At 52.0% G+C, this 26115-nt stretch overlaps 11 protein-coding genes and 1 non-coding gene across 12 annotated transcripts; 5 read left to right on the top strand and 7 right to left on the bottom strand.

The window, feature by feature from the left end:
- Nucleotides 1-40: 40 nt before the first annotated feature.
- J4E82_011391 (uncharacterized protein) lies at nt 41-3385 on the bottom strand (the record flags this gene model as incomplete). Its single annotated transcript, XM_051737598.1, has 2 exons — nt 41-2476; nt 2534-3385. 2 exons carry the CDS (start codon nt 3383-3385, stop codon nt 41-43), a joined length of 3288 nt encoding a protein of 1095 aa, XP_051582653.1.
- Nucleotides 3386-4843: 1458 nt separating this feature from the next.
- Nucleotides 4844-5419, top strand: J4E82_011390 (uncharacterized protein; the record flags this gene model as incomplete). The annotated part of the gene is made up of 3 exons (XM_051737597.1): nt 4844-4997; nt 5052-5227; nt 5282-5419. 3 exons carry the CDS (start codon nt 4844-4846, stop codon nt 5417-5419), a joined length of 468 nt encoding a protein of 155 aa, XP_051582652.1.
- A 737-nt stretch (nt 5420-6156) lies between these two features.
- On the bottom strand, nt 6157-7272 carry TRM8 (tRNA (guanine-N(7)-)-methyltransferase (tRNA(m7G46)-methyltransferase); the record flags this gene model as incomplete). The annotated part of the gene is made up of 3 exons (XM_051737596.1): nt 6157-6695; nt 6841-7067; nt 7127-7272. The coding sequence occupies 3 exons, from the start codon at nt 7270-7272 to the stop codon at nt 6157-6159; spliced, it is 912 nt and encodes a 303-aa protein (XP_051582651.1).
- A 416-nt stretch (nt 7273-7688) lies between these two features.
- J4E82_011388 (uncharacterized protein) lies at nt 7689-8819 on the bottom strand (the record flags this gene model as incomplete). Its single annotated transcript, XM_051737595.1, has 4 exons — nt 7689-7755; nt 7813-8170; nt 8227-8377; nt 8442-8819. 4 exons carry the CDS (start codon nt 8817-8819, stop codon nt 7689-7691), a joined length of 954 nt encoding a protein of 317 aa, XP_051582650.1.
- A 610-nt stretch (nt 8820-9429) lies between these two features.
- Nucleotides 9430-10197, bottom strand: MNH1 (Protein mago nashi; the record flags this gene model as incomplete). Its single annotated transcript, XM_051737594.1, has 7 exons — nt 9430-9444; nt 9497-9622; nt 9670-9757; nt 9811-9874; nt 9924-10019; nt 10073-10110; nt 10163-10197. 7 exons carry the CDS (start codon nt 10195-10197, stop codon nt 9430-9432), a joined length of 462 nt encoding a protein of 153 aa, XP_051582649.1.
- Nucleotides 10198-10650: 453 nt separating this feature from the next.
- Nucleotides 10651-13979, top strand: J4E82_011386 (uncharacterized protein; the record flags this gene model as incomplete). The annotated part of the gene is made up of 10 exons (XM_051737593.1): nt 10651-10683; nt 10740-10832; nt 10900-11078; nt 11127-11192; nt 11242-11282; nt 11332-13139; nt 13185-13356; nt 13407-13455; nt 13504-13784; nt 13834-13979. 10 exons carry the CDS (start codon nt 10651-10653, stop codon nt 13977-13979), a joined length of 2868 nt encoding a protein of 955 aa, XP_051582648.1.
- Nucleotides 13980-14499: 520 nt separating this feature from the next.
- On the top strand, nt 14500-16137 carry J4E82_011385 (uncharacterized protein; the record flags this gene model as incomplete). The annotated part of the gene is made up of 3 exons (XM_051737592.1): nt 14500-14656; nt 14707-14763; nt 14819-16137. The coding sequence occupies 3 exons, from the start codon at nt 14500-14502 to the stop codon at nt 16135-16137; spliced, it is 1533 nt and encodes a 510-aa protein (XP_051582647.1).
- A 660-nt stretch (nt 16138-16797) lies between these two features.
- J4E82_011384 lies at nt 16798-16869 on the top strand. The gene has a single exon. It is a non-coding gene; the product is annotated as a tRNA-Met (tRNA).
- Nucleotides 16870-17365: 496 nt separating this feature from the next.
- J4E82_011383 (uncharacterized protein) lies at nt 17366-20668 on the bottom strand (the record flags this gene model as incomplete). Its single annotated transcript, XM_051737591.1, has 2 exons — nt 17366-18925; nt 18974-20668. The coding sequence occupies 2 exons, from the start codon at nt 20666-20668 to the stop codon at nt 17366-17368; spliced, it is 3255 nt and encodes a 1084-aa protein (XP_051582646.1).
- A 1034-nt stretch (nt 20669-21702) lies between these two features.
- Nucleotides 21703-22729, bottom strand: J4E82_011382 (uncharacterized protein; the record flags this gene model as incomplete). Its single annotated transcript, XM_051737590.1, has 2 exons — nt 21703-22375; nt 22437-22729. The coding sequence occupies 2 exons, from the start codon at nt 22727-22729 to the stop codon at nt 21703-21705; spliced, it is 966 nt and encodes a 321-aa protein (XP_051582645.1).
- A 1167-nt stretch (nt 22730-23896) lies between these two features.
- Nucleotides 23897-25024, top strand: J4E82_011381 (uncharacterized protein; the record flags this gene model as incomplete). Its single annotated transcript, XM_051737589.1, has 1 exon — nt 23897-25024. One exon carries the CDS (start codon nt 23897-23899, stop codon nt 25022-25024), a length of 1128 nt encoding a protein of 375 aa, XP_051582644.1.
- Nucleotides 25025-25190: 166 nt separating this feature from the next.
- J4E82_011380 (uncharacterized protein) lies at nt 25191-26002 on the bottom strand (the record flags this gene model as incomplete). The annotated part of the gene is made up of 2 exons (XM_051737588.1): nt 25191-25217; nt 25272-26002. Coding segments are annotated over 2 exons (758 nt in total), but the record flags the coding sequence as incomplete, so codon positions are not given.
- Nucleotides 26003-26115: the final 113 nt, after the last annotated feature.

Raw genomic sequence — 26115 nt, 5'->3', positions numbered from 1 at the left:
AGTCTCAGTTCGCGATTCTAAAAAATGTCTTGGCAGTCAATCAGGTCAGTTCACTACCTCCAGACTGACAGTTTGAACCGCAAAGATGAACTGACAACTGACTGATTGACTGATAGCAACTCTGTTCCTGTGTCGACTTTGTTTCATTGGTTTTCGCATCTTGGATATCTTTATTGCGTGCGCTCATCCCAGAGTTGGCTTCACGCTCCAGTGCCGCGATCTTGTCATCAAGCTCATTGTGGCGTCGGTTATACTCAGAACGCTTAGATATCAAGGTCTTTTGCGCTTCTTCGATTCCGGCCTTGTACTCTGCCTCAGCTGCCGCAACTGCTCCATGAGCGACCGCGATCTTTGCTTTCACAGCAGCGTGGAATTTCTCCAAGGCCGTTCGTATCGTCTCAACCATCCTCTGGATAATTTGTTGCTCAATAGCTACATCAATAGTCCAGTCCGCGTTTGCGAGCTTCCTCGAGAGGCTCTTCTCTTCACCTTTGCTGATCATAAAAGCCTTCGCTTTGATGCTGAGAAGATCGCTCCATAGCAACTCGAAGTTGAAGAAGAAGGCTGGATCTGGCATGAGCTGTATATGTAGGTCGATGGATGCTGAGAGGTTGAAGATCTTCACGAAGCCGTTGAGTATGAATTTCTGTGTCGTCATACTAAGCTCCAGATCCAACAACGCAAAAGTTACACCAGGTTTATCTGGTAGTGTCATAGTACCGCCGATACTGAGTGGTCCGAGCTCGATGGTTTGAAGCCATGCTTTCAGTCGAAGTCCTTCGGTAGTGAGCGAGCAGTCCATGCCCGCCTCATGATCAAACACAATGATTTTCCCTTTGAACCGAATGCCCGCGGGGTAATAGTCACCCGCAAAAGCTACCCCTCCACTGGCGTAGATATCGACATCCTTGAGCTGAAGTATCTCCATGTCTGTGGCAGGTACCTCTCTGTCCATAATGGCTCCGACAAACTGGATCAGCTTGTAGTAGTCCATGGATGGTGCATTGACTTTGATCAGCATGTCCTTGGGATCTTCACAGACGTAGAGCGCCATCCCATATGCGTTGTCTGGGCTGACCTTACCAAGGTAGAAGGAGCCTAGAATACCACCACCCGTAGGTAGACCTGTCGCCACGAGTACAGGCCATTTGAATTTTACTCCTAAAGCAAGCTTTGGGCCAATCGTGATTTCCTTGCTGAGTCCGAAAGGGTTGTTGATATGTCCAGTGAATACCAGCTCACCAGCGACCTCCAATGCCTTGACCTCCGTGGCAAGATCAAATTGTAGCCACTCGGTATTGTCGTCCATGCGCACCTGGAAGCCCCCCACGAAGCGCAGGCTACGGTCACTACCAATCTGGAGCTCGAACCTGTTCGTCCTGAAACGTGGGCCGATGTCGATCTTCAAGGACTTCGGTAAGAAGATCGAGACGTTTGGAATTTTGCTGCCTTTCTTCCAACCAATAGAGAGCTGTGTCGTATCGCCTGCTGCAGGCTCTTTGACCTTCCCACCAATCTGAATGCACGGTATCTTCTGTAAAGTAGCCCACAGATAGAACCCAGGCCTAATCACGTAGCCGTTTGTGTTGAGATGACACTTGGGACTGTCTATGTTAGAGGCCACAAGACAGACAGACTTTAGTCGAAGATCAAGCTCGGAATGCTCATCGATAGAAGACACTATGTCTCTCAATGACACATCAGAGTCCATGCTACCACAAAGCACCCAAAACATCTTTCCGTTCTGCTTTCCACCAGTGAAGACGACTCTGATATCCATAGGCTTGGAGACACCTTCTTTAATCGTGATCCGACCAGCGACCTCGAGTCCACCATACCAGCCTTTCTGAGTTGTCTCTGGCTGCTTTTCCTTGCCTTCAGGAGAGGCTGTAGTAGCCGCTTTGCCAATCATCAGGGTAAGCGAAGCATCATGAATAGTGACGTAGCCGTCATCTATGGAGAACTCATGCACATCTGCTCTGATGAGAATACCGGCAGAGGTGATGGCGATGGTGGCTGCGGCCAAATGCCTCCCATCGATGGAAAGCGACCCTCTGAGCAGAAGCTGAGCTTTGGAGATCCTGATAGTCAGCTTCTCGCAGGTGATCTCATGATCGGAAGTTGCCAGATCCTCGCCGTGAATATCGGAAAACAGCTTCTTTATGTCACTCCAGGTGACTCTCTCTAATGTTCCTTCGATGTATGATGCATCGGGATACTGTTTGTATATAGCACCAGTCAGTTTGACCACGCCATTGCTGGAAGTCTTCCATTTCGCCGACACAGTAAAGGATAGCGATGCGTCAAGCTGAGCTGCCGTTGCTCCACCTGGGAGTAAAGCTGTCTGCTCTTGGGACTCGGTTGTTGGTGCTAGGGCTTGAACATCCTGTTTGGACGCAGCTAGGACTGTGTCGTCACTCGGCTTGGCGACCGTCTTTGGCAGTGGGATGTTGATCGAGAATTTCGCTTCATCGAGCTAAAAGCAACCATCAGCCTGGCATACTGGACCTGAGTTCATCATAATTTTACTTACCAGCAATGACTCAACACCAAGTGGGCTCCTCCATTTTCCGTCCCCAGGTATGGTCATATCCAGTCTCAAGAAGGTCTCTCCAAGAGAGGCTTTGTATGCTAACAAGAGTGGACCAGTCAATCCAGGGAAAGAAGCATGCAGTTCGCCGATGACAGCGCAGCTAACATCTTCTGACTTTGCAGGTGCAACGAACGATTCGATTTCCGTGGTGGTGTTGGTCTTCCCAACATTGACCTGTACCCCTACAGAGAGGATGGTGACAAGCTCTAACCCCGGTGGCATTTGAGACTTCAAGCCAAGCAACGAACCCTCGAATGTCAGACCATCTGAGGCATACGTTCCATCCGGTACCTGTGTAACCCCAAGATACGCAGAAATCCGGAGCGTTGGCTTTGCCTCATCGCCAAGGAACTGCTTGAAAACTTCGAATACCCCATCGAGCAGACCATTGAACTCGATCTCAGTCCGGAGATATAATCCAGCTGGCTTGTCGAGAATGGGCTTTGACCACCACTCGATGGCCGATTTCCGGAAGGCGACCGATCCAAATGCTGTAGATGACAGATCCGGGAAAAGTGAGCTGAGTGAGACAGACTCATCTAGCTCGTACTTCCAGAACTCACGGGTCTCCCCTTCGGGAAGAGGTGCTTCTCTTCCAGCGACATTCGCGAATACTGGGTCAGCCCAGAACCCATCCCAACTGGTGAATTTGGGTGGTTCCTCTTTGTATAGTTGTAGTTGATCATCCGTTAATTCGATCTTGCCAACTGACTGCTTCAGAGTGGTATCGGCTGTTGTCGCGGAAATTGGTTGTGCTGTTCCAGCGAAGACTGGATCGTCCCAGAAGCTCATATTGATGTACTTTTGGAGTGAGATGGCAGACGAAGAGCAAACATGCAAAACTAATGCGACAAAATCATCAGGTAGGTAAAGTAAACCAAAACCTCAGTTCAGAAGGTGAAGAGGAAGAACTTGCAAAAATGCGGACAACGTCTGATACCCAGAATCTCGCTGCACAGGATGGTTGTTCTCCCGTAACGCCTCTAAGCTCTTTCTTAAGTGACGCGGAGTCTTCAACCTGCATCACAGCTCCAACTATCTCCGAACAGCCATATGCACCACCAGTCACCTACTACGCATGAGCTTGAACATGCATACAACACTCTAGTTGGCGAGCTGGAACGTCGTGATAGAGCTTTCAGACAGCCACCACCACTACAGCTGCATGGCATGAGTCGTTGGTAGTCAATCATTCCATATTTCGCTGTCTCTAGAGTGGTATACCGCAGATCCAGAATTGGAAGGTTCTTGCTCTCATGGTAGCGAGAAGTACCCCCGCCTCCCGTATCTCAAATCAATCGCCCAATGCGGTCTTCATAGCATTCCACCAACAGCAGTATGTACTGCGTGATGTGGATGAAGTTACAGGAGCGGTGTACCACTTACTCGACCAATCGACTGGCGACGGGGGATGGGAGCTACATGAAAGCCACAATGACCGAAAGAAGTAGTCCTCAACGACGCGCTTCCATATTGAGGTGACTGAAGCGGGGTACAACCGATCGGGCGATAGTACGGTCTTTTCTGCGATGTGCGCACAATACCCCATGCATCAGAATTGAGGCGAGAAGCTCGTAGCGTGTATGTTCCTCGCGTGTTACCAGAATCCGGCGTTTTCAGCTCGCTTGTGGCAAGCCCCCAGGGTCCATTTTGATGGCCGAGAACGCGGGGTGCCCGGCAGCGTCCTGTCGAATGCAGTGTGAAAAGCCACACAGCTCAGCGGGCCGCGAAATATGCAAGGGCGTGGACGAAAGGAGTGATCTAGAGAAACTGCATGTCAGGATGTGTACCTATCAACTGTCAGGAAGCCCGGCCCGTCCCGGCACCGGGCATCCAGCCAATGAAGGGACAGCCGAACACCACAGCGATCAGCTGGACACGACCGACATCTGCACAGCTGTATGCATGTTCATCGTGACGGCTTCATGACACTCAAGCGCTTCACGACAACTGCACGGACGCTTCAAGTCTAATGGCGAGCTGAAGCCCGATGATCTAGAGCAGACGGTGCGAAACACGCCATGTTTGTTGGTCACTTCGCAGGTGGAGCTGCACGAGGAGAGCAATCACATTGATCAGCACCTAAGTATTACCGTAGATTGCAGCATAGAAGACGGACTTGAAAAGTATAAAGACACCCAACATCCACATATCATCTCATTCCATCTCATCTCATCTCATCTCATCAACAGCCAACAACTACTCTAGAGCCGTCTTCTTTTCACCAAACTCAAACAACACTATTCCACCATGTCTTCTCTCGTCGAAAAGGATAACACCATCTACGTCCCTGCCGAGTTCCTCGGCGGTGAGAAAGGCCGAAAGGTCAACGTGACCTGGAGCCAGTCATTGCGCCAGCGCAATCAAGAGTACTGGGTCTGCAAGTATACCGTCAAGTCTGGTGGTAGGTAAACTCCTTTCCTCGATCGATACCTCCAGGCTTATGAGATTTGATCAGGCAGCTCCGAAGGTGTCATCTACATCCAAACCGACAAGCTCGACGAGTTCAAGTCGAAGAAGATGGACGGCGACAACTTCACTTTGAAGGTCGATGACCAGTTCCAGTACGGACAGGACAAGAACAAGACCAAGCGTTTCCTTGTTTTCCACAACAAGGACTACAAGCCTTACCAGGTCAGTGAGCTGTGATGAAATCACCCACCATGGAAAGTCACTGACTTGATTCAGCACCGTTATGTTTCCAACACTATGGCCGATCTGGGAGGAAAGGCCGCGGACATCATCGAGGGGCTTGGATTCAAAGATATCAACACTGTCGAGGAAATGACTAAGCGCTTTGTCGGAGACTACTTGCACAACTTCTAGAAGATCAGAGTTCAGGGCTACAGGAAGCTCTAGACAATATATGCTTCTGGATAGTGTATAGATATTAGCATTCCAATGATTGAACGCGCCTTGAGAATCTCGCCTGACTGGCTTTACTTTACTTGCACATCTTATCGTGACGACCGAGCAGACATGAGTTTGTTTCGCTTGTATTTGGGGATACGAAAAATATAGCCATAAGTTTGGATGGTTTGCACTGTCGAGTCTGCTGACTTTGACATGGTGACTTCATTCGAATTCTCCAAACTGAGGTAGACCAGAAAATGCTTGATACATGTCATGTCCATGGCTATGACATCTGATACACTATGTCAATAAGTCGGTGGCATCCAAGTCTTGAACAAGAACTGCTACGCATCTATGTGATACAGACCAGCACGGGTAGGAATCGGTGGTCTCATAGCCAATCCAGTGACAGGGTACTCTGCGGGCGCTGCGGTGAGAGATGCGGTATATGATTATATGGCGGGGGTGTGACGAACGCGATTTGCAGAAAGAACTGAGCGTATCGAACACCACTTCGCAGCCAAGTCTACTACGTTCTGTCTGGTTTCATTCGGTGTACATCAAAGTTTCAGTTGAGTCAGAAAACTTCCATTCCCTGTGGTTTAGAGCATTTCATCTGTGCAAAGAAAACCGAGCATATAACTGATACTTCCGTCTTTCCCTCCGACTCACTCCTGTCAACCTCCACCAACCAGCCCGCCCCCTCCACCTCAAGGACCACTACTCTCCGGCCAAGCCGGATCCTCAACCCTCCTAAAGCACGCCACAAACTTCAACCCCTTATTCCTCTCCACCTTCTTCCCCTCCTCCGTCTCCACCCTCATCGCCTTCACACACTCATCCATACCCACGCCCTCGACCCCATCCACCGTCTCCCCCTCCTCAAACACCCTTTCCACACGCTCAAAGCTCGGATGCTTTTCAAAATGGCCCCTCATCCACACATGCAGATCCTCGACATCGGTAATCGTATACACGATACCGCCGGGACGCAGCACATAGGCGTATTCTGCGTTGAGCGTCCACGACACGATGCGCGCCTTGTGTTTGCGCTGCTTGAAATGCGGGTCGGGAAAGCAGAGGAAGATTTTACCGAGTTGGTGTTTTTGGAAGAAGTTGGGGAGGAATTTCATCGTGTTGGCGCGGATGCAGGATGCGTTTTGGTAGGCATTTGTTGATGCGTTTTGGACGCGGAGGGCGCGGACTTTTTCTTGCACGTATTCTGTTACCGAGGTGCGAATCTCCATGCCTGTGCAAAATTTGTTAATTTTTTTCCAATAATCATTTCATATATGTGTAGAGTGTTTTGCTGGCTGTTTCCTTGTTTTGCAACCGGGTTCTTTTTTTCTTTTGACTATGGGAGCTGTGCGGGCATGTGAAGTTGTTATCCTTACCTAGTATCAATGTATCCGGGAATTTGGGTGCAAGGGCAAAGAGTAGACCACCAAATCCACATCCAATGTCTGCGATTTCGACATTTTGCGTAATTGCATTAAGCTTCTGCTGCTCTTCAATGCTAACATCATGTGACTCATTCTGCGCCTCTCCCATCTCTTTCTTTGCATGTTTGGCGTACTTGGGGTACAGACTGGCCCAGTCCATGTCTGCGGGGCTCGTAGGGCTATGTCCATGTTAGTTGGCTGTTTTCGGGAGAAATCAAAACATCAAAATTAATCTTACTACGTGAGAGAGTGATCTGAGAAAGGATTTGCATGAGCGCGTTGTCTATAAAACTTCTTCTTGGGTAGTGCGCCTTGTTGCTCATCTGTTTGGAGGGATTTCCTGTATTCTTCGCGCCTTGTGCGCTTTGCTGGTTCGCCTGGCATGTTTGCGTGATGTCCGAATATAGCGGCAAGTTGCTGGATGGGCAAGTAAGTTTGTTGGTGTCGAGGAGTAGATGCACAGGTGCTGAGGTAATAGTCGATTACGGTAGTTGCGTATCACGAAGCGAGTTTTTTGCTAGCGCCAGGGTCTCTGGTCCACCAGTGCAGATTGGGTGAACACAACAGCCGTTCGCGCAACGATGCGCTGCTTTTCTTGCCAATCGCCAAGTGACGTAATACTTCATGACCTGGGTGTTCCAGGGACGTTACTATAGAAAAGCCCTACGACCTTATCGCACGCTGCACATGGTCCGTGGGAAAGAAAATACGATACAAGAAGTGTGATCAAGCCCGGTGTGTGCGCCCAAATGCTAAGTCCTAACACCCAAATGCCCAAATTCTCGTTTCAATCATCAACATTATCGGAATTCAATTGCGCCCTGGCATCCAAAGTCTTGGACGTGTTCCAGTTGGAGCTTCTGGAACCTAGCGATGGGGTCAGCGCATTTCTATATCGAGGGAGAGATGGGGGATGGGACTTACTTCTCGCTCTTAGCGTGGAAGTAGATGCCCTCGATGCCACCCGAGACCTGGTTGAAGCAGATGTAGTAGAAGCCCTCAAAGCTCGCTCCGCTTATTGTCCTGACGCGGTGGTCTGGCACGAGGAAGTATTCCTTCCATCGCATGAACAAGTGCTCCTTCTGCATCCAGTCCTTGGTCACCAGTTCTTGGCGCGAGGAGTACTTTGACAGCGGCTTGTATGCAGGGAACCGCGCCCAATGTTGTCGGTCGACCTTTTCGTTGGAACCCCATTCCGGGTGCTGGGTAATGAATGTGTATTTGCTTCCGATGATCTCGCCCTCGAAGTATGTCGTCAAGCTGGGATGGTCTTCGGTCAAACCTAGGGACTAGTCAGCCTGCCAGCTCTGTACATTGTACTGCAAGACGTGTGCGTGCCTTTGATGCGCAAGTAGCCACACATGAAGGACTCGCGCATATCGACGTGTTTTATCTCGACTTCGACTTCATACTTCTGGCGGTCAGAGGTTTGAGTGCCCACGAAGCGACTACCGGGCCGAAGGAGGGAGGACGATGTGTTTGGTATGAACTGTATCGCCATCAGCAATGTTCGCGTTGCGCAATGCTCGGTCTGCATGCTGAATACAACGCACCCTATGCGCAGGAAACGGCGACGACAGGTGATTGGCGAGCAGCGAAACTGGCGCCGCCGTGGAAAGCGGCGAAGCCTGAGACGTGCGTTGCTCCTCGGTGCCATCGTCGGTCGCGGTCATGGGGGTGGGTATATCTCTGCTTGGTGCTTCTATGTTGGTGCTTGATATCTTGCTGTGGATATCGTCGGGCGCCTGGGTAGGCTCGCGCGAGCTTTGCGGCGAGGGAGTCGGCTGCTGCATGGGCACACTTGGACTTGGTGTATCATTCAATTCGTGGGTAGGGATAATGCGCGCATCTTCTGGCGGACAGGTCGTGCGGCCAGCGATGCTCTCGTGCTCCACCGGCGAGACCATGGCTTCATCGTCGGGCGTCGGCATCGTCCGATAGCAGGTGCGAGGAGATTACAAGCAAGGTACGGGTCGGTTATACATGAGACGGAGGGAAGATGAGAGTGCGATTATACAGTACAGAGGTGCAGGGCCAAAAGTAGTGGCGATGGGCAAGTATGCATGTTGGATGGATGACTTGGACTCGGCGGACGTGTCTAGGCGGTTAGTGGGTCGCTGAGCGCTGCACTTACGCGGGGAAAAGGCGCTAGTCTCACGTGGGATGACATGGGGCCAAAACCCTGAACGCCTACGGCCAGGTGGGTAGCATAGGAAGCCTTTATCTGATCTTGTTGTGAACATTTGTGAAGCATATTATTGTTCCTTGCCAAGTGTGCTATGGCGACTTTCCGAGCCGCCCCGTCAGACCTAGCGAGTCGTGGTCAGATGACCTTGCGGCGCCTCTCTTTCCTACATCATCATCCCCGACAGGTTCACGGATACCAGGTGACACTAGCCACAAACGATGTGGTTCCTCTAGTTGACTCCATACGCCGTCCTTGCGTCATTCGACGTCAAGCTGCGGTTGTGCCACACTGCAGTGGCTGCGCGCTATCGGCAAAAGCAGCGTTGCTGTGGCTCACATGTGGCAGCGAGAGACTTAGATTGGCTTGATCTGTAAAGTTGTGAGTTTGCATGCTCGACATGCGAATGCGCGCTATGCGTACCTTGAAGTGAAGAGATATCAAGGAGAAGACCAGAGCCTTGAGGTCCTGTACCAGGTAGTAGAAAACACGGAGGCCTTCTGGATCCGACGAGTCCTGCACGTCCTGGAGGGAGCCGATCTTTGCAGTCTGCAATCGTCAATATCAATACAAGTCATGGGCATGGTCAAGGCTACCTCAAAGGAGATGTGTTCGCTGCCTAACCGAATTTCCAGCTCTTGACGACCATCTTTGTTCTTTTGAGGCCACTTTGTGTCATCTTCTCTGGAGGACTGATTAGCAGATGGTTGTGTGCGCTTCCATTGCTCGAGACGTACTTGAGAATTTCACTGTCCTTGACGATGCGCTTGATTTCGGCTACCAACGCATCGCTGACACACACTGACGATGCGTTAGAAACTGGCAACGTCGGACGCAGGGCATTTCGTACTCTCTTTCCGGATAAGGCTATCGTTGCGGTAGTTGGAGTTGTTTGCATAACGGGCAGATGCGCTGCGGCCATCTCCAAGCACCCGAAAGTCGAACTCTGATCAACAATCAACTTTTCTCATCCGCAACTCTCTTGCAGACAGTACGCACCCAGGAACTCGTGTCCAAATCGGCCCTGGTGGCCAGAGCTGCGAAAATGTTAATAACTGCACGTGCTCTCGAGGCCGATAGGCTGCATACTAGTATCGAAGATAGAATGGCTCGTTGGTGGTCATGTTTGCGGATGGGTATGGCTGATGTGTAAAATTGCGCGTATAGAAATGCGCCGTGTTCAGCTGCGCGTCGTGGTGTTGATGTTGGACGGCAGCAAGGTGAGTTGGAGATCTTGGCGGCCGGACCCCTGCAAGCCTAGCGAGGGCGGTCTTGGAGCGACCATTTCTCGAGCAGACACCTGGAGGTAAACAGCCAAGTCCAGCATTGCACCCCGATACCCAAGAAGCAACCTCTTCGCGCCAGGGCAATTCCGTCTCTTCACCCCCGCCACCTGCCTGCAGCTGCGCCAAAGCTCACGACCCTCTGCACCGCCCAAGTCGATCGATACACGTAGCATCCCACTTATTCTGGACACCAAGGGACACTGAGGGCTGAAGGTCTTTGAGAGTCACGTTATCGCAGCTGGATACTGTATATCTCGGGACCATCGCATATACCAGAGCCAGACGGGCATCATGGCGGCCTTCCTCGAGAACTCGTACAGTCTGGTAGGAACACCTGGCAGTGGGTCTGGGGACATGGGGAAGCTGACGGAGAACAACAGGTGCACCAGGACAATGCTGCCGACGTACCATCACAGAATGAGCTGAAGAATGCTCTGGAAAAGGGCAGCGATGAGCAGAAGATCGAGACTATGGTGCGCTCTTGCAATTGCAGTGCCCCGCGATGGTGGTAGTGAATGCGACCGTCTGACAGCTTTGCAGAAGAAGATCCTCTCGATTATGCTCAATGGCGACCCCCAGGCCGGTTTACTCATGCACATTATCCGATTCGTCATGCCCAGCAAGTCGAAGCCGCTCAAGAAGCTCATGTACTTCTTCTTCGAGGTATGCCCCAAGCACGACGCTCAGGGCAAGCTACGGCAGGAATGGATTCTCGTCTGGTAGGACATGATGCCAACGCCGAGTGCAACGGCTGCTGACTGTGCTAGTAATGCGATTCGATTCGACCTGCAGGCGCCCAACGAATACGTACGAGGAAACACATTGCGCTTCGTGTAGGATACACCAAGCCGTCACCCCGGACATTGCTGATGCATGCAACAGAACCAAGCTACGAGATGCTGAACTTGTCGAGCCCCTACTACGTAAGAGCCATATCCTCCATTCTCCCAAACGTCATGCTGACAGCTGTAGAACCGGTGCGCCAGTGCCTAGCACACCGACACGCATACGTGCGAAAGAACGCAACCTTCGCTATCGCGTCCATCTTCACACATCTCCCCGAACTCATGCCAGATGCGCCCGATCTTCTGGTAACATTCCTAGACGACGAGAACGACCCGACTTGCAAGCGCAATGCCTTCGCCGCCCTCGTCTCCGTCAGCCATGAAAAGGCTCTCGAATACCTCAGCACCGTCTTTGACGCCATACCCAACCACGAAGAGCTTCTCCTTCTCGCTGAACTAGACTTTATCCGCAAAGATGCTATTGTAAACCCATCCAACAAGGCCCGCTACCTCCGCTTGATCTTCGACCTCCTCGAATCCCAAGTCTCGACCGTCATCTACGAGGCCGCCCACGCCCTTACAACCCTCACAAGCAACCCAGTCGCCGTAAAGGCTGCTGCTGCAAAGTTTGTGGAGCTGGCTATCAAGGAGCCCGACAACAATGTCAAGCTGATTGTCTTGGAGAGGGTTGACCAACTACGACACAAGAATGAAGGAGTCCTTGATGATCTGACAATGGAGGTTCTCCGTGTGCTGTCCAGCACCGACCTGGACGTCCGGAAGAAATCGCTCAACATCGCAATGGAGATGATCTCAAGCAGGAATGTCGAGGAAGTCGTCCTGCTGCTGAAGAAGGAGCTAATGAAGACGGTGGACGAACAATACGAGAAGAACCCCGAATACAGATCGCTCCTCATCTCGTCGATACACTCCGCCGCCATCAAGTTCCCCGAAGTCGCAGCAAGCGTCGTCGGATCACTCATGGACTTCATCTCCGATGTCAGCAGCAATGCTTCTGCAGTCGACGTCATTTCGTTTGTCAAGGAGGTTGTTGAGCGCTTCCCAGATTTGAGAGCTTCCATCATCGAACGACTGGTCTCGACTCTTGGCGAAGTACGCGCCGGCAAGGTTTACCGTGGTGTGCTCTGGATCATCGGAGAGTTCTCCCTCGAGGCCAAGGATATCCGTGACGCATGGAAGGGTATCCGTTCATCACTTGGCGAGATTCCCATTCTTGCTTCTGAGCAACGACTGCTGGACGATGCATCAGAGGGCAAAGAGAGTAGTGAACAAGTCAACGGACACGCAAAGGCAGCTCCAACCGGATCAAGGAAAGTGCTCGCTGACGGCACCTATGCAACTGAAAGTGCTCTGACTTCCTCCGCCGCTGCCAAGGCAAAGCTCGAGGCGGTTAAGAACTCACAGAAGCCTCCACTACGACAACTTCTCCTCGACGGCGACTACTATCTTGCCACAGTTTTGTCCAGCACTCTCACCAAGCTTGTCATGCGCCACAAGGAAATCTCAAAGGACGACGCTCGCACCAACGCTCTCCGCGCCGAGGCCATGCTCATAATGATCTCAATCATCCGTGTTGGCCAGTCGCATTTCGTCAAGACGTTTATTGACGAAGACTCCATCGACCGTATCATGTCCTGTGTTCGTTCGCTCTCCGAGTTCTCGCAAAGAAAGGAGCTTGAGACTGTCTTCTTGGAGGACACCCGGAGATCATTCCGAACGATGGTTCAGACGGAAGAGAAGAAGCGAGCAGCCAAGGAGGCTTCCGAGCGTGCAAAGTCGGCTGTCAACGTTGATGACTCTTTCAACATCCGCCAGTTAAAGAAGAAGGACGCGGATGGCAGTGACGGTGTCGAGCAAGATCTAGAACTCGCCACTGGAGGCGACACTGCGACTGAGGATCTCACATCCAAACTCAGTCGCGTCGTACAGTTGACTGGTTTCTCAGACTCAGTCTACGCAGAAGCCTATGTCAAGGTGCGTCAATCTATACTTACCGAGACTGTTTGCTGACTTTACCAGGTTCACCAATTCGATATCGTTCTCGATGTTCTTCTCGTGAACCAGACAACTGAGACATTACAAAACCTCACTATCGAATTCGCAACACTCGGTGATCTCAAGGTAGTCGAGCGCCCTTCAACGCAGAACGTTGGACCCCACGACTTCATCAACATCCAAGCGACGATTAAGGGTAAGTCTTTCTCCATGAGCGTGTGTCGACTCATATGCTTACTTTTGCAGTCTCATCTACCGACACTGGTGTCATCTTTGGAAACATCATCTACGAAGGGTCAGTCATTCACCTCGACAGTCTACAATAATTGCTAACATGTCGCAGTGAGAAGGGTGTCGACTCCAACGTTGTCATTCTCAATGACGTCCACGTCGACATTATGGACTACATCAAGCCCGCGCAATGCACAGAAACGCAATTCCGGACCATGTGGACCGAGTTTGAGTGGGAGAACAAGGTCAACATCAACTCCAAGGCCAAGACGCTACGTGATTTCTTGAAGCAACTCATGGCATGTACCAATATGAGCTGCTTGACTCCAGAAGCATCGATGAAGGGCGACTGCCAGTTCTTGTCAGCCAACCTGTATGCCAGGAGTGTTTTCGGTAAGCCTGCACAGCCCGACCCTAGACTTGCGCCGCTAACAGAAACAAGGTGAGGACGCTCTGGCCAACTTGAGCATCGAGAAGGAAGGCGACAGTGGTCCCATCACCGGGTTCGTCCGCATAAGAAGTCGCTCCCAAGGCTTGGCATTGAGCTTGGGATCGTTGAAGGGTCTGAATAAGGTTGGTGTGGCATGAGTTCCCGGCTAAAAAGCACTTACTACTCGTCCGGGGTAACGGGAGATGGGCGTTTTGTTCCTAAAGAAAGGGTAACAAAAAGGAAGGCTTCTCGCTTGGCTTTTAGTCCTGGAGTGTTGCATTTGGGCGCGTTGAAGCAAAGACATGATGGATAGGGTGAATGCTAATTTAGCATTGCTGCATGTATTGAAGACATAAGAATTCAAGATCTCAATTCGGATTGTCATGTGAATGAGGTTTATTGGCTTGATGTCTAGTCTGCATGCATGGGTGGTGGAGCTGGAGATGCCTCGGCTCGCGTCCCGCGCGCAGGTTCCAGCGGGTCTTTTTCCTTTTTGTTTAGCACGAGTGATCCGCAAGGATCCGCCCTTGCAGCGCAGGGCACGTACGCATGAAGCGTGACGGTGGTCAGCTTACCTCGTTGTCTACTAATCTCGACGTTTGCTTCCTGGTCCTTGTTGCCTTGCACAGCATGCTGTGCGTCGTCTTCTCTTGACACTTTACAATAATCATGGCCTCGATGGCTGGTACCGACGATCCCTTTCGAGACCCTCTGCTTGATTCCACTCCTTCGCAGCCGCCCATGAATGCGAATCCGTCGCTCAACGTCCCTGACACACTCGCTGTTGGCAGAAATGCTTCCTTGACTCTTGGAACCGATTCCCTCATTGTCCTAGGTACGCAGCGCCAACCACGGCCTGCGAATACGCGACTCACGCGGGTACAGATGAAGCGCTTCTAGAGAGTAAAAGCGCCGGCTGCTGCGGCCTGTCTCTTGCTGGCAGTAAGCATATGCGGACAAGATGCAGACGGCCCAGTCCCCGCTTACGCAACCGCAGAGAACAAATCCACTCGTTCCATACCCTTTTACAACATCCTCTGGGCCGAGCACTCCGAGGACGGCCAGGTCACGATACAATATGCGCAGACCCTGTCCAAGAAAGCCGTGCGTCCCGCAATCGTTAGTTACGCCCTGGACAAACCCGACAGTCGCTTGACGGAAGCTTGGATAGAGAAGCTACTCTCGCGCGCCTACGGGCCCTCGCAGCGACGCAAGCGAATCAAAGTACTCGTCAACCCTTTTGGCGGACAAGGCGGCGCCGTCAAAACCTACCACAAGCAGATTGCGCCCATCCTGGCGGCCGCGCGGTGCGACCTCGACGTCGAGAAGACGACACACAACGGGCATGGCGTAGAGATTGCACAGAGCCTCGACATTGAAGCGTACGATGTCGTCGCGTGCTGCTCGGGCGACGGCATCCCGCACGAAGTGTGGAACGGGCTGGGCAAGCGCGCAGACGCTGCACGCGCGCTGCACAAGATGGCCGTCGCGCAGCTCCCCTGCGGCTCTGGCAACGCCATGAGCCTCAATTTCAACGGCACCGACGACCCCAGTCTCGCGGCGCTGGCTGTCGTAAAGGGGATCCGCACGCCGCTCGATTTGTCGAGCGTGACGCAGGGAGACCGCCGCACGCTGTCGTTCCTCTCGCAGGCGGTGGGTATCGTGGCCGAGACGGATCTGGCGACGGAGCATCTGAGGTGGATGGGTGCAGCGAGGTTTACCTGGGGGTTTTTGGTCCGTCTTGTGAGCAAGACGTGTTATCCGGCTGATATCGCGGTCAAAGTCGAATACGACAACAAGACTGCCGTGCGGGAAGCGTATCAGAACGAGGCGAGTAAACCACCGCCCAGTTCCGATGATGAGCGCATTGTGCCTACGCCCGATACCGGTCTTCCAGCCCTGAAATATGGGACCGCGAACGACCCTTTGCCCGCTGGTTGGCAACTCATCCCGCACAACACGCTTGGAAACTTTTACGCGGGCAACATTGCATACATGTCTGCCGACGCGAACTTTTTTCCGGCTAGCTTGCCGTCAGACGGCTGTCTAGATCTGATTCGTATCCGTGGCGATATTGCGCGGCATACCGCTATCAAGACGCTGCTTGCGATTGAAAATCACACGTTTTTTGATCTGGAACATGTGGATTATACCAAAGTGAGCGCGTATAGGATTATTCCTAAGAATCAGAAGGATGGGTATATTAGTATTGATGGGGAGAGGGTGCCGTTTGAAGGGTTTCAGGTCGAGGTGCATAGGGGGTTGGGGACGGTGTTGAGTAAGAGTGGGCATTTGTGTGAGGCGAGGGGGGTGTGATGTTGGTTGTGTTGGGGAAGATGGTGTTGGAGAAGAAGAAGAAGAAGAAGAAGAAGAAGAAGAAGGCTATTGAGGTTCCTCTTCCTCTTCTTCTACTACTTCTCGTCTTTGCTCATGTTGAACTTGCAGAGGGCGTTTGAATCTTTTTTTTTCAGCTTAGGGATACCATTTTCCTTTGTGGTCAGATTGGCAATTCTAGATTTCTCGTAATAAGACCAAAGTGTTTCTAAATTTTGCAGATGTTGAGAGTAGTCAAGTCTGTTATTCTTCCATTACCAACATTATCATGACTACGTGAGACAGCAAAACATTGTTGTTGTTATTGTTATTGTTGTTGTTGTTGTTGTTGTTGTATGTATATGTCTAACCTTGAACGCGTACCCCAGCTTTCTATTACACGAGATTAACTTTTGTTGTCGTGGGCTAGGGAAGCTGGTTGTTTTGGAACATGACTCACGTCTACTATCGAATTTTACTTTCGCCCACGCACCCCCTCTTGCTTACCCACTTACGATCGTTTCTACACCGCTATTCAATGAACACATCAATGGACAAGATCTGTACGTGGGATAATCGACTGCTGCAGTAGTAAATATCTTCAATTGTTTACCATCTAATTTTCCAAAATGTCATCGAACACCAATAACAACTGTTCATCAAAGCTGCTTGGCGCAGCGGAAGCGCGCCGGGCTCATAACCCGGAGGACGCTCGATCGAAACGAGCAGCAGCTAGAACATTGTGTCTATTCTTTTTGTAATTTTTTTTCCCTTCCATGAGTGAGTGGGCACATCTAGGTTAGATGACTTTTTTTGGGCGCGGCAGGAAGGAAAGTCTAGCCAGATTGTTAGTGACGCTAGTTAGGGCACCAACCTCATATTTTGTTACATGTTGTTTTCCCCTTCTCTTCTGTTAACGGCAACATGGCTTGTCCCAGTTACACATCAAGATTGTACTCTCGAATTCAACACGACCAACAGTCCTAGCGCTCAAGAATGGAAACGGGCTGCATATTGTTCAATAGCAAAAGCGAGAAAAGATGAAGGGGAAGAAAAAGAAGCGAATCGTCACCGTGGTATATATCAAACGACAAAAACAGACAACCACACGCTATGCAACAAGATAAAATCCCTCCAATACATCTAGCACACGTACTCTCTCTCTCTAGACATTTCCTCCCTCATCTCATCATCCATCGTCCCACACCACCAGCCCCCTCCACTCCCCATCTCAAGATGCAGTAACAAGCACATAACTAGTAATAGCATCCATCCTCTCCTTAGTCAACTTGAGCCCCACCTTCAACAACTCAGTCGCAACCTCCTTCTCCCTCCTCTCCAACTCATTATACCTGTCCCTCGTCAAGAGCCACGCCACACTATCATTCTCCGCCGCCACCGTCCCCGTGCGATCGGTTTCGCTGAAAAAGGGCAATTCACCACACGTTGTCCCCGGCAAGATGACTTCAAAGAAGCTACCCTGATCGAGCTCGTACTCTGTGCGCAGACGACCTTGCTCGAGGACGTAGAAGCCGTCTGGGTCGTCGCCGCGCGAGTACAAGACGGTGCCCGCGGGGTATTCTTTGCGCTCAAAGTACGGTGCTACGGCGTGCCAAAAGTCTTCGTTCTTGGTGGACACGTCTTCGAAAGTTTGGAGGATGATTTTGAGGGGCTGGGCAAAGTTGCGCCAGCGCGAGGGGGCTGCTACTGCTTGGCTGGGTTGATTGTTGTTGCTATTGGTGTTGAGCGACGAGTTGTCTACTATGGAGAGAGAATCTTCGCCAGACTCGCGCATGGTGGAGCGGGCGGCGATGAGGCGGGCGCCGCGGCGTGGGGAGGAGAAGACAGGGTTAAGGGAGCTGGCGCCAAAGGATGTGGGGGAGCCGCCTGTCGCGATGGGTTCGTTGCTTGATTTGCCATTACCGGATATACTCATCGGCGGTGTTGTTTGGGATTTTGACGAGTGGCGATTCCAGTGCTTGTGGAAGACTTCTAGTAGCTCGTTCTCACAAGACTCAAGCGCCGTATTTAGGTCCTCGAAGACTTGTGGTGGAGGACACTCTTCATCGCCATCTTCGTCGAGCAGACCAACGTTTTGGAGGGCGCGACCGACGGGATCGGCAAAGGAGACGCCGGAGATGATCATTTTGACGTTCTTGGTGTTTAAGATACGATTGATTCGTTGGAATCCCTCCGAGCTGGAAAAGTCGACGTCCATGACGTTTGTAAAGTCGACAATGATGAAGCTGATGGGGTTCTTTTCAAAGTTGTCGTCGTCAATCAATGAGCGCATGTACTCTTCCACGGAGACAATGGTTCCAAAGAACAGGAAACCGCCTAGCTTGATGGCGCGGATTTGACCTCGCACCTTGTTGAGATAGCGAGAATCTGAGCGCGGGCGTCGAACAGTGGATTCTGCAATCATGCCGCTGTATGTTCCTCGAATAGCTGAGTGGCGCGAGCTCTGCACCACGTAGCTGACGCATGCAAGGACGATACCCACAAAGATGCCAACAACAAAATCGTGCACGCCCATGATGAGTACAATGGCCACGATGGTCAAGTACTCGAGTTTGTGACACTTTCCGAAAGTATCCCAAAGAGCTTCTTTCATAAGATCGATACCGAGGAGGAAGATTAGCGCGCCGACCAGGCAGATGGGGATGTAGCCGACCATGGCTGGCCCCGCAACCCAGACTGCAGTTGTCGCACAGGCAAGCAAGATGCCTGCGAGTCGGCTGTTCCCTCCGTTGTCAACAAACATGACGCTGTTGGCGTAGACTAGGTAGTTCTAACAACATGTTAGCAATCGTCGTATAGCATTTCAAGACAGTCCTACCTGAATACTACCGAGGCAACCGGAGAGAGTGTTTGAGATGCCGTGGGCGATCAGTTCCCGGTTGACATCAAGGTTGTCCTCTCGCACCGCAGCACCTAGAGCGGGGACGTTGATAGGAACATGGATGATACCGAAGAAGGAGAGAGCGAACATGGTCGGGATAGTGCTGGCAAGTGCCGCTCCATCTATGCTGCCGAACTTGAAGTAAGAATAGAATCTGTAAAACTTGACGCCCGCTTCGGGTGTCTCAAAGATCCAACCTGCGTTGCGTACAGGCTCGAGGTCCTTGTGTAGGATGCCCTTGACGATGAGGTAAAAGACAGCAAATACAGTGATGAAGAATGCGGGTAGAACGAATGGGCTCTTGGACAGGCGCCGTAGGACCATGATGGTGATGGCAAGAGCAAGAGGCAGTGTCCACAGATACCAGGTGTCTCCAGAGAACAGCTTCTGCAGGGTAGGGAGATCGTAGTTGAGATTGCCCTCGAGACGCGCGGAAACCTCGATGCCAGTAACGACGAGGAAGAAGCCAACACCTCCGATGCAGCCGATCAGAATGTGCCTTGGAAAGAAGCTGACGAGATTGCCTAGCTTGAAAGCGCCGAGGGCAAGGAATATGAGACCGGTTAAAATGGAGCTCAAGCAGTAGGACACAATGGTAGTGGCTATGATGGCCTCTGGTGGCTTGCCTTCCATCTGCTCCATGATGGAGTATGCCATCTTGTGGAAGAAGGGCACCACCTCGATCATCTCAGAGCCAACACCGCCCTTGAACACGGAGAGTCCCAAGGAGTAGCAGAGCTGCGATACGATGCAGCTGACGAAGAAGATGGAGATGCCATCCGGGCCGGTGTTGCTGAAGATGGGCGCGCCCAGCGGAAACAGAATATAGCCATAGGACAAGGCGTCCAAGAGGTTCAGGAGGAGTCCAAGGAAGACGGCCGATGTGATTTGAACGGTGCCGAGAGCGCTGGAAATGAGGGCATCCGTGGTGTAGTTCTTTGGGTTTGTGAGCGACTGGCCCACTCCCAGAATGTGTTGGCGGCCAGCAGCAAACGTGTGCTTGACGCGTTGAGGCAAGCGCAACTTTGACTGTGGTGTCCACGAGTGGCTCTCCTGTGCCTTCTGCTTTTGTTGGGGGCCCCCGCGCGACAGCCTAGTTTGGGGGAGCAGAGGGGTCCGCTCAGTATCCTCGACGACGACGCCAGGCACGTGTGAGTTTGCCGGCTTGGGGCTGAAGAAGCTCTTGTCCTGCTGGGGCCCGATGACCGTGTCGGGCGTTTCGGCCTCGCTATCCTCCTCGATGGTGTCGGTCCATCGACCCGTGTCTATCGACCCGCGCCCCTCGTCGTTGTCAGACAAGGGCGGTCTGTCTTGGTAGTCTTCGGCTTCGAGGGCATACGAGGCCAACTGGGAGCTTCTCTCGCGCACGCCTTGCGACGAGTACTGTGGGGTATCGGCGGCGAAGCCATGCGACGTCTGATGCGCAAACGAGCGGATAGGATTGCGCGTATACGATCCAGAGAGGGGCCCGGAGGCGATTGAACCCCCTCTTATCCGGCGCGGAAGCGAGTGTCCGCCATGCTCAGCCTGCGACGGATCCTGGGCGAAGTCGGCTTCGTTGACGCTGTCGCTGGTGAAGGGAAGCTGTTGCTCTGCGGCGGGCGAGTCGCGAGAGAACAGACGTGACGGCATGGCGCCTGATTAAGAACAATGCTAGGAAACAATCAAAACTCAGCGAAGCATCCCCAGGCCCAAGCAGAGATAAGTGGAGAGGTGGGCAGTAAGGGACTACCGGCCGCTAAACACAGCTGGAGGCGGATATAACAATGCCTCGACGCGACGGAGGTGACAATCAAAGAAGCTTCCTCGGACACCAGACATGATAGTCAAAGACGGTCAGTTACAAGGATTGCGCGGCTTGTCGGAAAGCATGGGGCGCTGCAATTGGGAAATTTTCTGCTGAGAAACGTGAATCGAGACCCAGCTCGGTACGTCACCGGCCGCTAAACCCGTCGCAACAAGATTCATCCTTTCCTGTTCCGTGCTTCCCATGTCTCAATTAGGTTTCCCTCTAGGACTTCCCTCCATCCCCGCGTCCTGCCGCCTGCCCTCATCGATAATGCATTTCGTCTTCGCCTGCGCGCATAACGCAACATGGCGTCAACATGCTCTGACATGTGAACATCACCGTTTTCGCTGCCACTCGCTTATGCACCTCAACCAATGCCGCGACGAATCCCACACGTTCATGCATCGCGGAGCGCACCGCGCAGACGTCTAGGTGGATCCACTTTCGTCATGCCAATTGTCAAAATCCGTTTATACGAGTCAGAATGCTGTCTATTCTAAACTTCCTCACATTCTACACACAAGAGAATCGACCTTGGGGTTACATTCGATTAAGCGGAGCCGCAGTCCCGTGTACTGTGTGAGTAAACAAGGTAAGCCAGCACTTGTGTATGCCCGTGGCCGATAAAAGAAAGACCGTCCCGTGTGCTTCTGGCTACATTCAACCTCTCTCAACAGCCCCGCATCAATGTTAGTCAAGTGCATATACAGTTCCGACAGGACGGTCGTCTTGCGTAGGCTTCGCGTGCAGGCCCAGAAACCCGCGGAAAACGGACACCTGCGTTAATGCCTCACGCGCCTCGACGACATGTCTCCTCTTCCACGCCCAGATCGACCCACAAGCAACTCCACCATCCCCACGGATTGTGCATCTCCCCTCATCGTTGCGGCAGTGTAGTTCCTGGAGGAGGCGATTGATATGAAGGAAGCTCGCTTGGTGGTGCCGGTGGTAGTTCAGACGGCTGAGCGGAACTGTAGGTGTGCTGGCTGTCGTGCATATACTTTTGATAATCTGACATTTGTCCCTGATCCGGATTTTGGGGCAAGCATCCAGCTATGCCTTGAGCGTATTTCGATGCCGCTGCCTCTCTCTTATACTTGGACGCCCTCCTTGCGAAGAAGACGGCGGCTGCCAGCAGAGCCAGCCCTATGACACCGCTGATGACAATGCCCGCAATCACGCCTCCAGTGACGCTAGGATCTTCTCCAGTATTCCCCACCGCAGCAGATGGTGTCTTGCTTGGTGCCTCCGTCCCCGTCGTAGGAGTTGAGACTGTCGATGCTGACGATACTTTGGAAACCGGTGCTGTAGTTGGCAGACCCGCTCGACTTGACGATACTGCAGCTCCCATCATTTGTGGCAACTTCACCACTCCAACGTTACTCGTACAGCAAGCCGTGCTATCGCCACAACACCATCGATCGCTATCGGCTCGTCCGTTGTCGCAGGGCGTTATACGTGCAATGCCGAAGGAATCTCGTACTTGGTCGCAGACGTTGAGACAGTTGGGACTGTCTATGTTGTCGTCGGCGCAGAAATCAACGAAGAATCTGGACGGGGCATTAGTGTCAACCGTCGTTCTGTAGCACTCATGTCATCGACTCTGCTTACTTTGTTTCTTCCACCCCATCTGTCGTTGTTGCTCGGTTCTGGCACAGGCCGTTGGGCAGACATTCGTCCGTTGTGTCGCCAGCCGTAATGTTGCCTCCAGCGACATTGTCACGGAAGATGCCACAGCATATCGTTGAAGGGCCGCCAGACTGACACGGTTGGTATTGGTTGTAGATTGGATCTACGGGGAGCGCTGTTCCGTTGGCGAAGTAGCACGTTCCGACCATGCCGGTCATCGCGACTGTTGGCAAGACGAGGAGGGAGAGTGAGGTAAAGGATAGTAGGGCCTGCATGTCGGAGATTCTTCCAGTTGAAGGTATTAGTTGATCAACAGAACTGGGAAAATCGCTAAAAAAAAAAAGAAAAAGAAGGACTTGAGATGCGAGAAGTTGAACAACCAAAAAAGAGAAAAACAAGACACTTCGAGAGCGCTCCCGCCCAACCCTCTTGTATTCTCGTCAACCCCATGGATAAGGCCCATAAACTACGGCTAAGACTGACCATGCAGAGTCACTTGTGGATTAGTCTACCGTTTTTCTGCCTATTCATTTGTCTGGGAAATGAACTTGTCAAGGCCTTCATGATCCTTCGAACGGGAGGGGTTTAGCGTAGGTTGCCTAAGGCATACAGCGACGACTTGCGACACCTCGTGCTCCAAACCCATCAGTTGATAGTATAGTATGCAGGTGAAGGTTGAATGTGATCAAGTGGACGGCAAACATCAGATAAGGTTGGCTGTCAGAGTGACTGACTCACTGGAACTATCGACATGATGAACTGAACGTGCCTGTTTTCTAAACGAGCCTAGTAGGGGGATTACAACTTTGCCTTTGCAAAGCTATTGAGATAGGATATGGAATCTATGGGTGGATGAGGAGGAGGAGGAGGCCGGAAGGGTCATTGGGGGTCTTCTCTCTGAATGGGTTCGGTGAGGGCGTACAACTTCACCTTCATAGACCCGCTGAGACAGAAGATGGCATAACCCCCTGAATGCGGTAAGATCTGCAACGCGGCTCGGCTGTACTGTCCATGGTATTCAAAGAAGAAGCTGTATTCTAAGGCCGTCTTGGTGCCTGGCCATGGTCTACTCAGACAACATGTTGTCTGAAGACGTTTTTGTATGCAAATGGAAGATAGTGAACTGACGTATCGGGTCTATCTACGCATGGGTCAAGTGTGCTTTTCTTTCGATCTCCGACGACCGACTATGTTCTCCGGCTTGTCCGCACAAGGACCGAGCAGCATGGTACTTTGGAATCACATCGCCCTTGGCATCACCCATAACTCCGTCTATCTCCGTCACAGTTCGTCTCACAATGCATACGGCTGACTCTATATCCGTCAAGTCGTCGACTCAATCTCCTGTGACGATTGTTCGCAACAGTATAAGAAGGCGTCGATTCAAAGACCATATTGCTACCTCCAAGCCTGCACAACCAGCCTGAATCACTTCTCCAACTATGGCAACTCATCTACCTGCCACCTACCGCGCACTGCAGGTCGACAGTGTCGATACGGGCCTCCAGATTGTCGAGAAGCCAATGCTCAAGGCCGACCCAGGAAGCGCCATCGTCCGCATCGAAGCCGGCAAGATCCTCTCCTACCACCGCGAAATCTACAACGGCGAACGCCACTACTCTTTCCCAACACCTATAGTTGGTGGGGGCAGTGCGATCGGACGGATCGCAGCCGTTGGACCCGATGCCACGACTCTCACCGAGGGTCAACTTGTCTATGTTGATTGCGTAGTCCATGCGCGAGATGATCCAGATACGCTCTTCCTATCTGCAGTTCACGACAGCGGTGCAGAAGGTAGTAAGAAGCTGATGCGAGATGTCTGGCGCGATGGGGTATTCGCTGAATACGCAAAGTTTCCGCTCGAGAACTGCATTATTATGAACGAAACCATCTTATGCCAGGACCTGGGCTACTCAATCGAAGATCTCATGTACATCGGGTATCTTATGGTCCCTTTTGGCGGACTACGAGACATCAGACTCGAGCCTGGAGAGACCATCGTCGTGTGTCCTTCAACAGGCGGATATGGTGGCGCGGGCGTGCAGGTAGCGATTGCCATGGGCGCAAAAGTCATCGCCATGGGCCGCAACGAAGAAGAGCTTGCGAGACTGAAAGAGCATGTGCTCAAGGGTACCCCAGGTGCTTCGATCGAGACTGTGAAGATCACCGGAGACGAGGCTACGGAACTAAAGACGCTCCAGAGCTTCGGTGTCATCGATGCCGTGCAGGATTTCACACCGCTGCAAGCTTCCAGGTCGACCCATCTTAGGGCTGCAACGAGTGCGCTTCGTCGAAACGGGAGGGCCAGTTTAATGGGCTTTGTTGATCAACCAGTCGCTCCGTGGCATTGCGTTGGGTGTAACATTACGCTAAAGGGTAAGCTGATGTACGAACGAAGCGATCTTGTGCAAATGGTCAAGATGCTTGAACGAGGGTTGTTCCCCAGAACTGGGACGTTTGTTGAAACTGAAAGCTTTGGACTGGACGACTGGGAAACGGCTTTTGATCGGGCGAGTAAGCACACAGGGATTGGGAGGCAGGTCATTCTGAGGCCTAGTATCATGCCTTGATATTGCATGACTACCGTAGTTGGATCAGTGTAGGTTTCTAATCAAGCTGTGCAGAAATTCCTTGTTCCACTTTATTCATGTTCGTTCCGGTAGAGAAAGACGCAGGCAAAAGCTAACCCACCGATATAATCCTCTACCAAGGGCTGCTTACCAGTACACAAATTTTTCAGCGTTTTTCTTTTTGACTGTAGGGCTGCACATGTAACAGCACTCGCCTATATCTGGTGATTGGGTGCGCCGCGCTTACATCCTTTACAGCAACGACGACATGTAGAATCGGACATTTCTGCTTCTCCCCCCACTGACCGAATTCAGTCACATCCTCGTCGGCGACGCATGTATCGTACATTCCGTAGGGCACTGTGAAACGCACGACGCTCGCATCCGGCCCAGTGACATCCGTCAAGTTGACCGTAGGGACATCGCTTGGCGAGGATTGGTATGAAGACGGACCCGAATATTGGAACCAAGTGAAATTCAGACTCGCGCCCCCATCCGGCGAGTAAGAATCCGAAGCATCCAGCGTCACCTTTTCCCCACCACTGACGTTGAGATGCAACGCATCCGGGCCAGACGTTCCATTCAGCAACACAACGGGCGGATGCGTGGTATTAGAACCAGGACTCCAAGGGCTGAGCGTCCACTGCATTCTAGCAGCAAACTCATGCTGGAACGCATCGCGCCACCTCCACACCGACGCGTGGTTCGTAAGGAACATCTCGCCGTTCACACCTTGTGCCATGTCCACAGCATCGCCGTACTGCTGCGCAGCTGCATCGCCATCAAGCGGATTACTCGTGTACCTCCCACCCCAGCTGCCCCACTCCGGGTACTCGGGGTTTCCCAGGCCGTTGGGAATATGGTAGAGCAAACTGGGCGAGTCACCTTCCATCAGATACGCGACGTCGGGATATTTTTTGCCTAGCTCGCCTACTTGGATGTTCTCCGTGAGCCACGCCTGCGACACGATCAGAGTTGCTATCAGTCAATCAGTCAGTTGTCAGTTCATCTTTGCGGTTCAAACTGTCAGTCTGGAGGTAGTGAACTGACCTGATTGACTGCCAAGACATTTTTTAGAATCGCGAACTGAG

This window comes from Alternaria postmessia, assembly GCF_024291825.1.
Source record: "Alternaria postmessia strain BMP 2775 chromosome Unknown scaffold_194, whole genome shotgun sequence".
NCBI classification, from domain to species: domain Eukaryota; kingdom Fungi; phylum Ascomycota; class Dothideomycetes; order Pleosporales; family Pleosporaceae; genus Alternaria; species Alternaria postmessia.
Note: the sequence above shows the minus strand (reverse complement) of the source record. Positions and strands in the feature narration are given on the sequence as shown.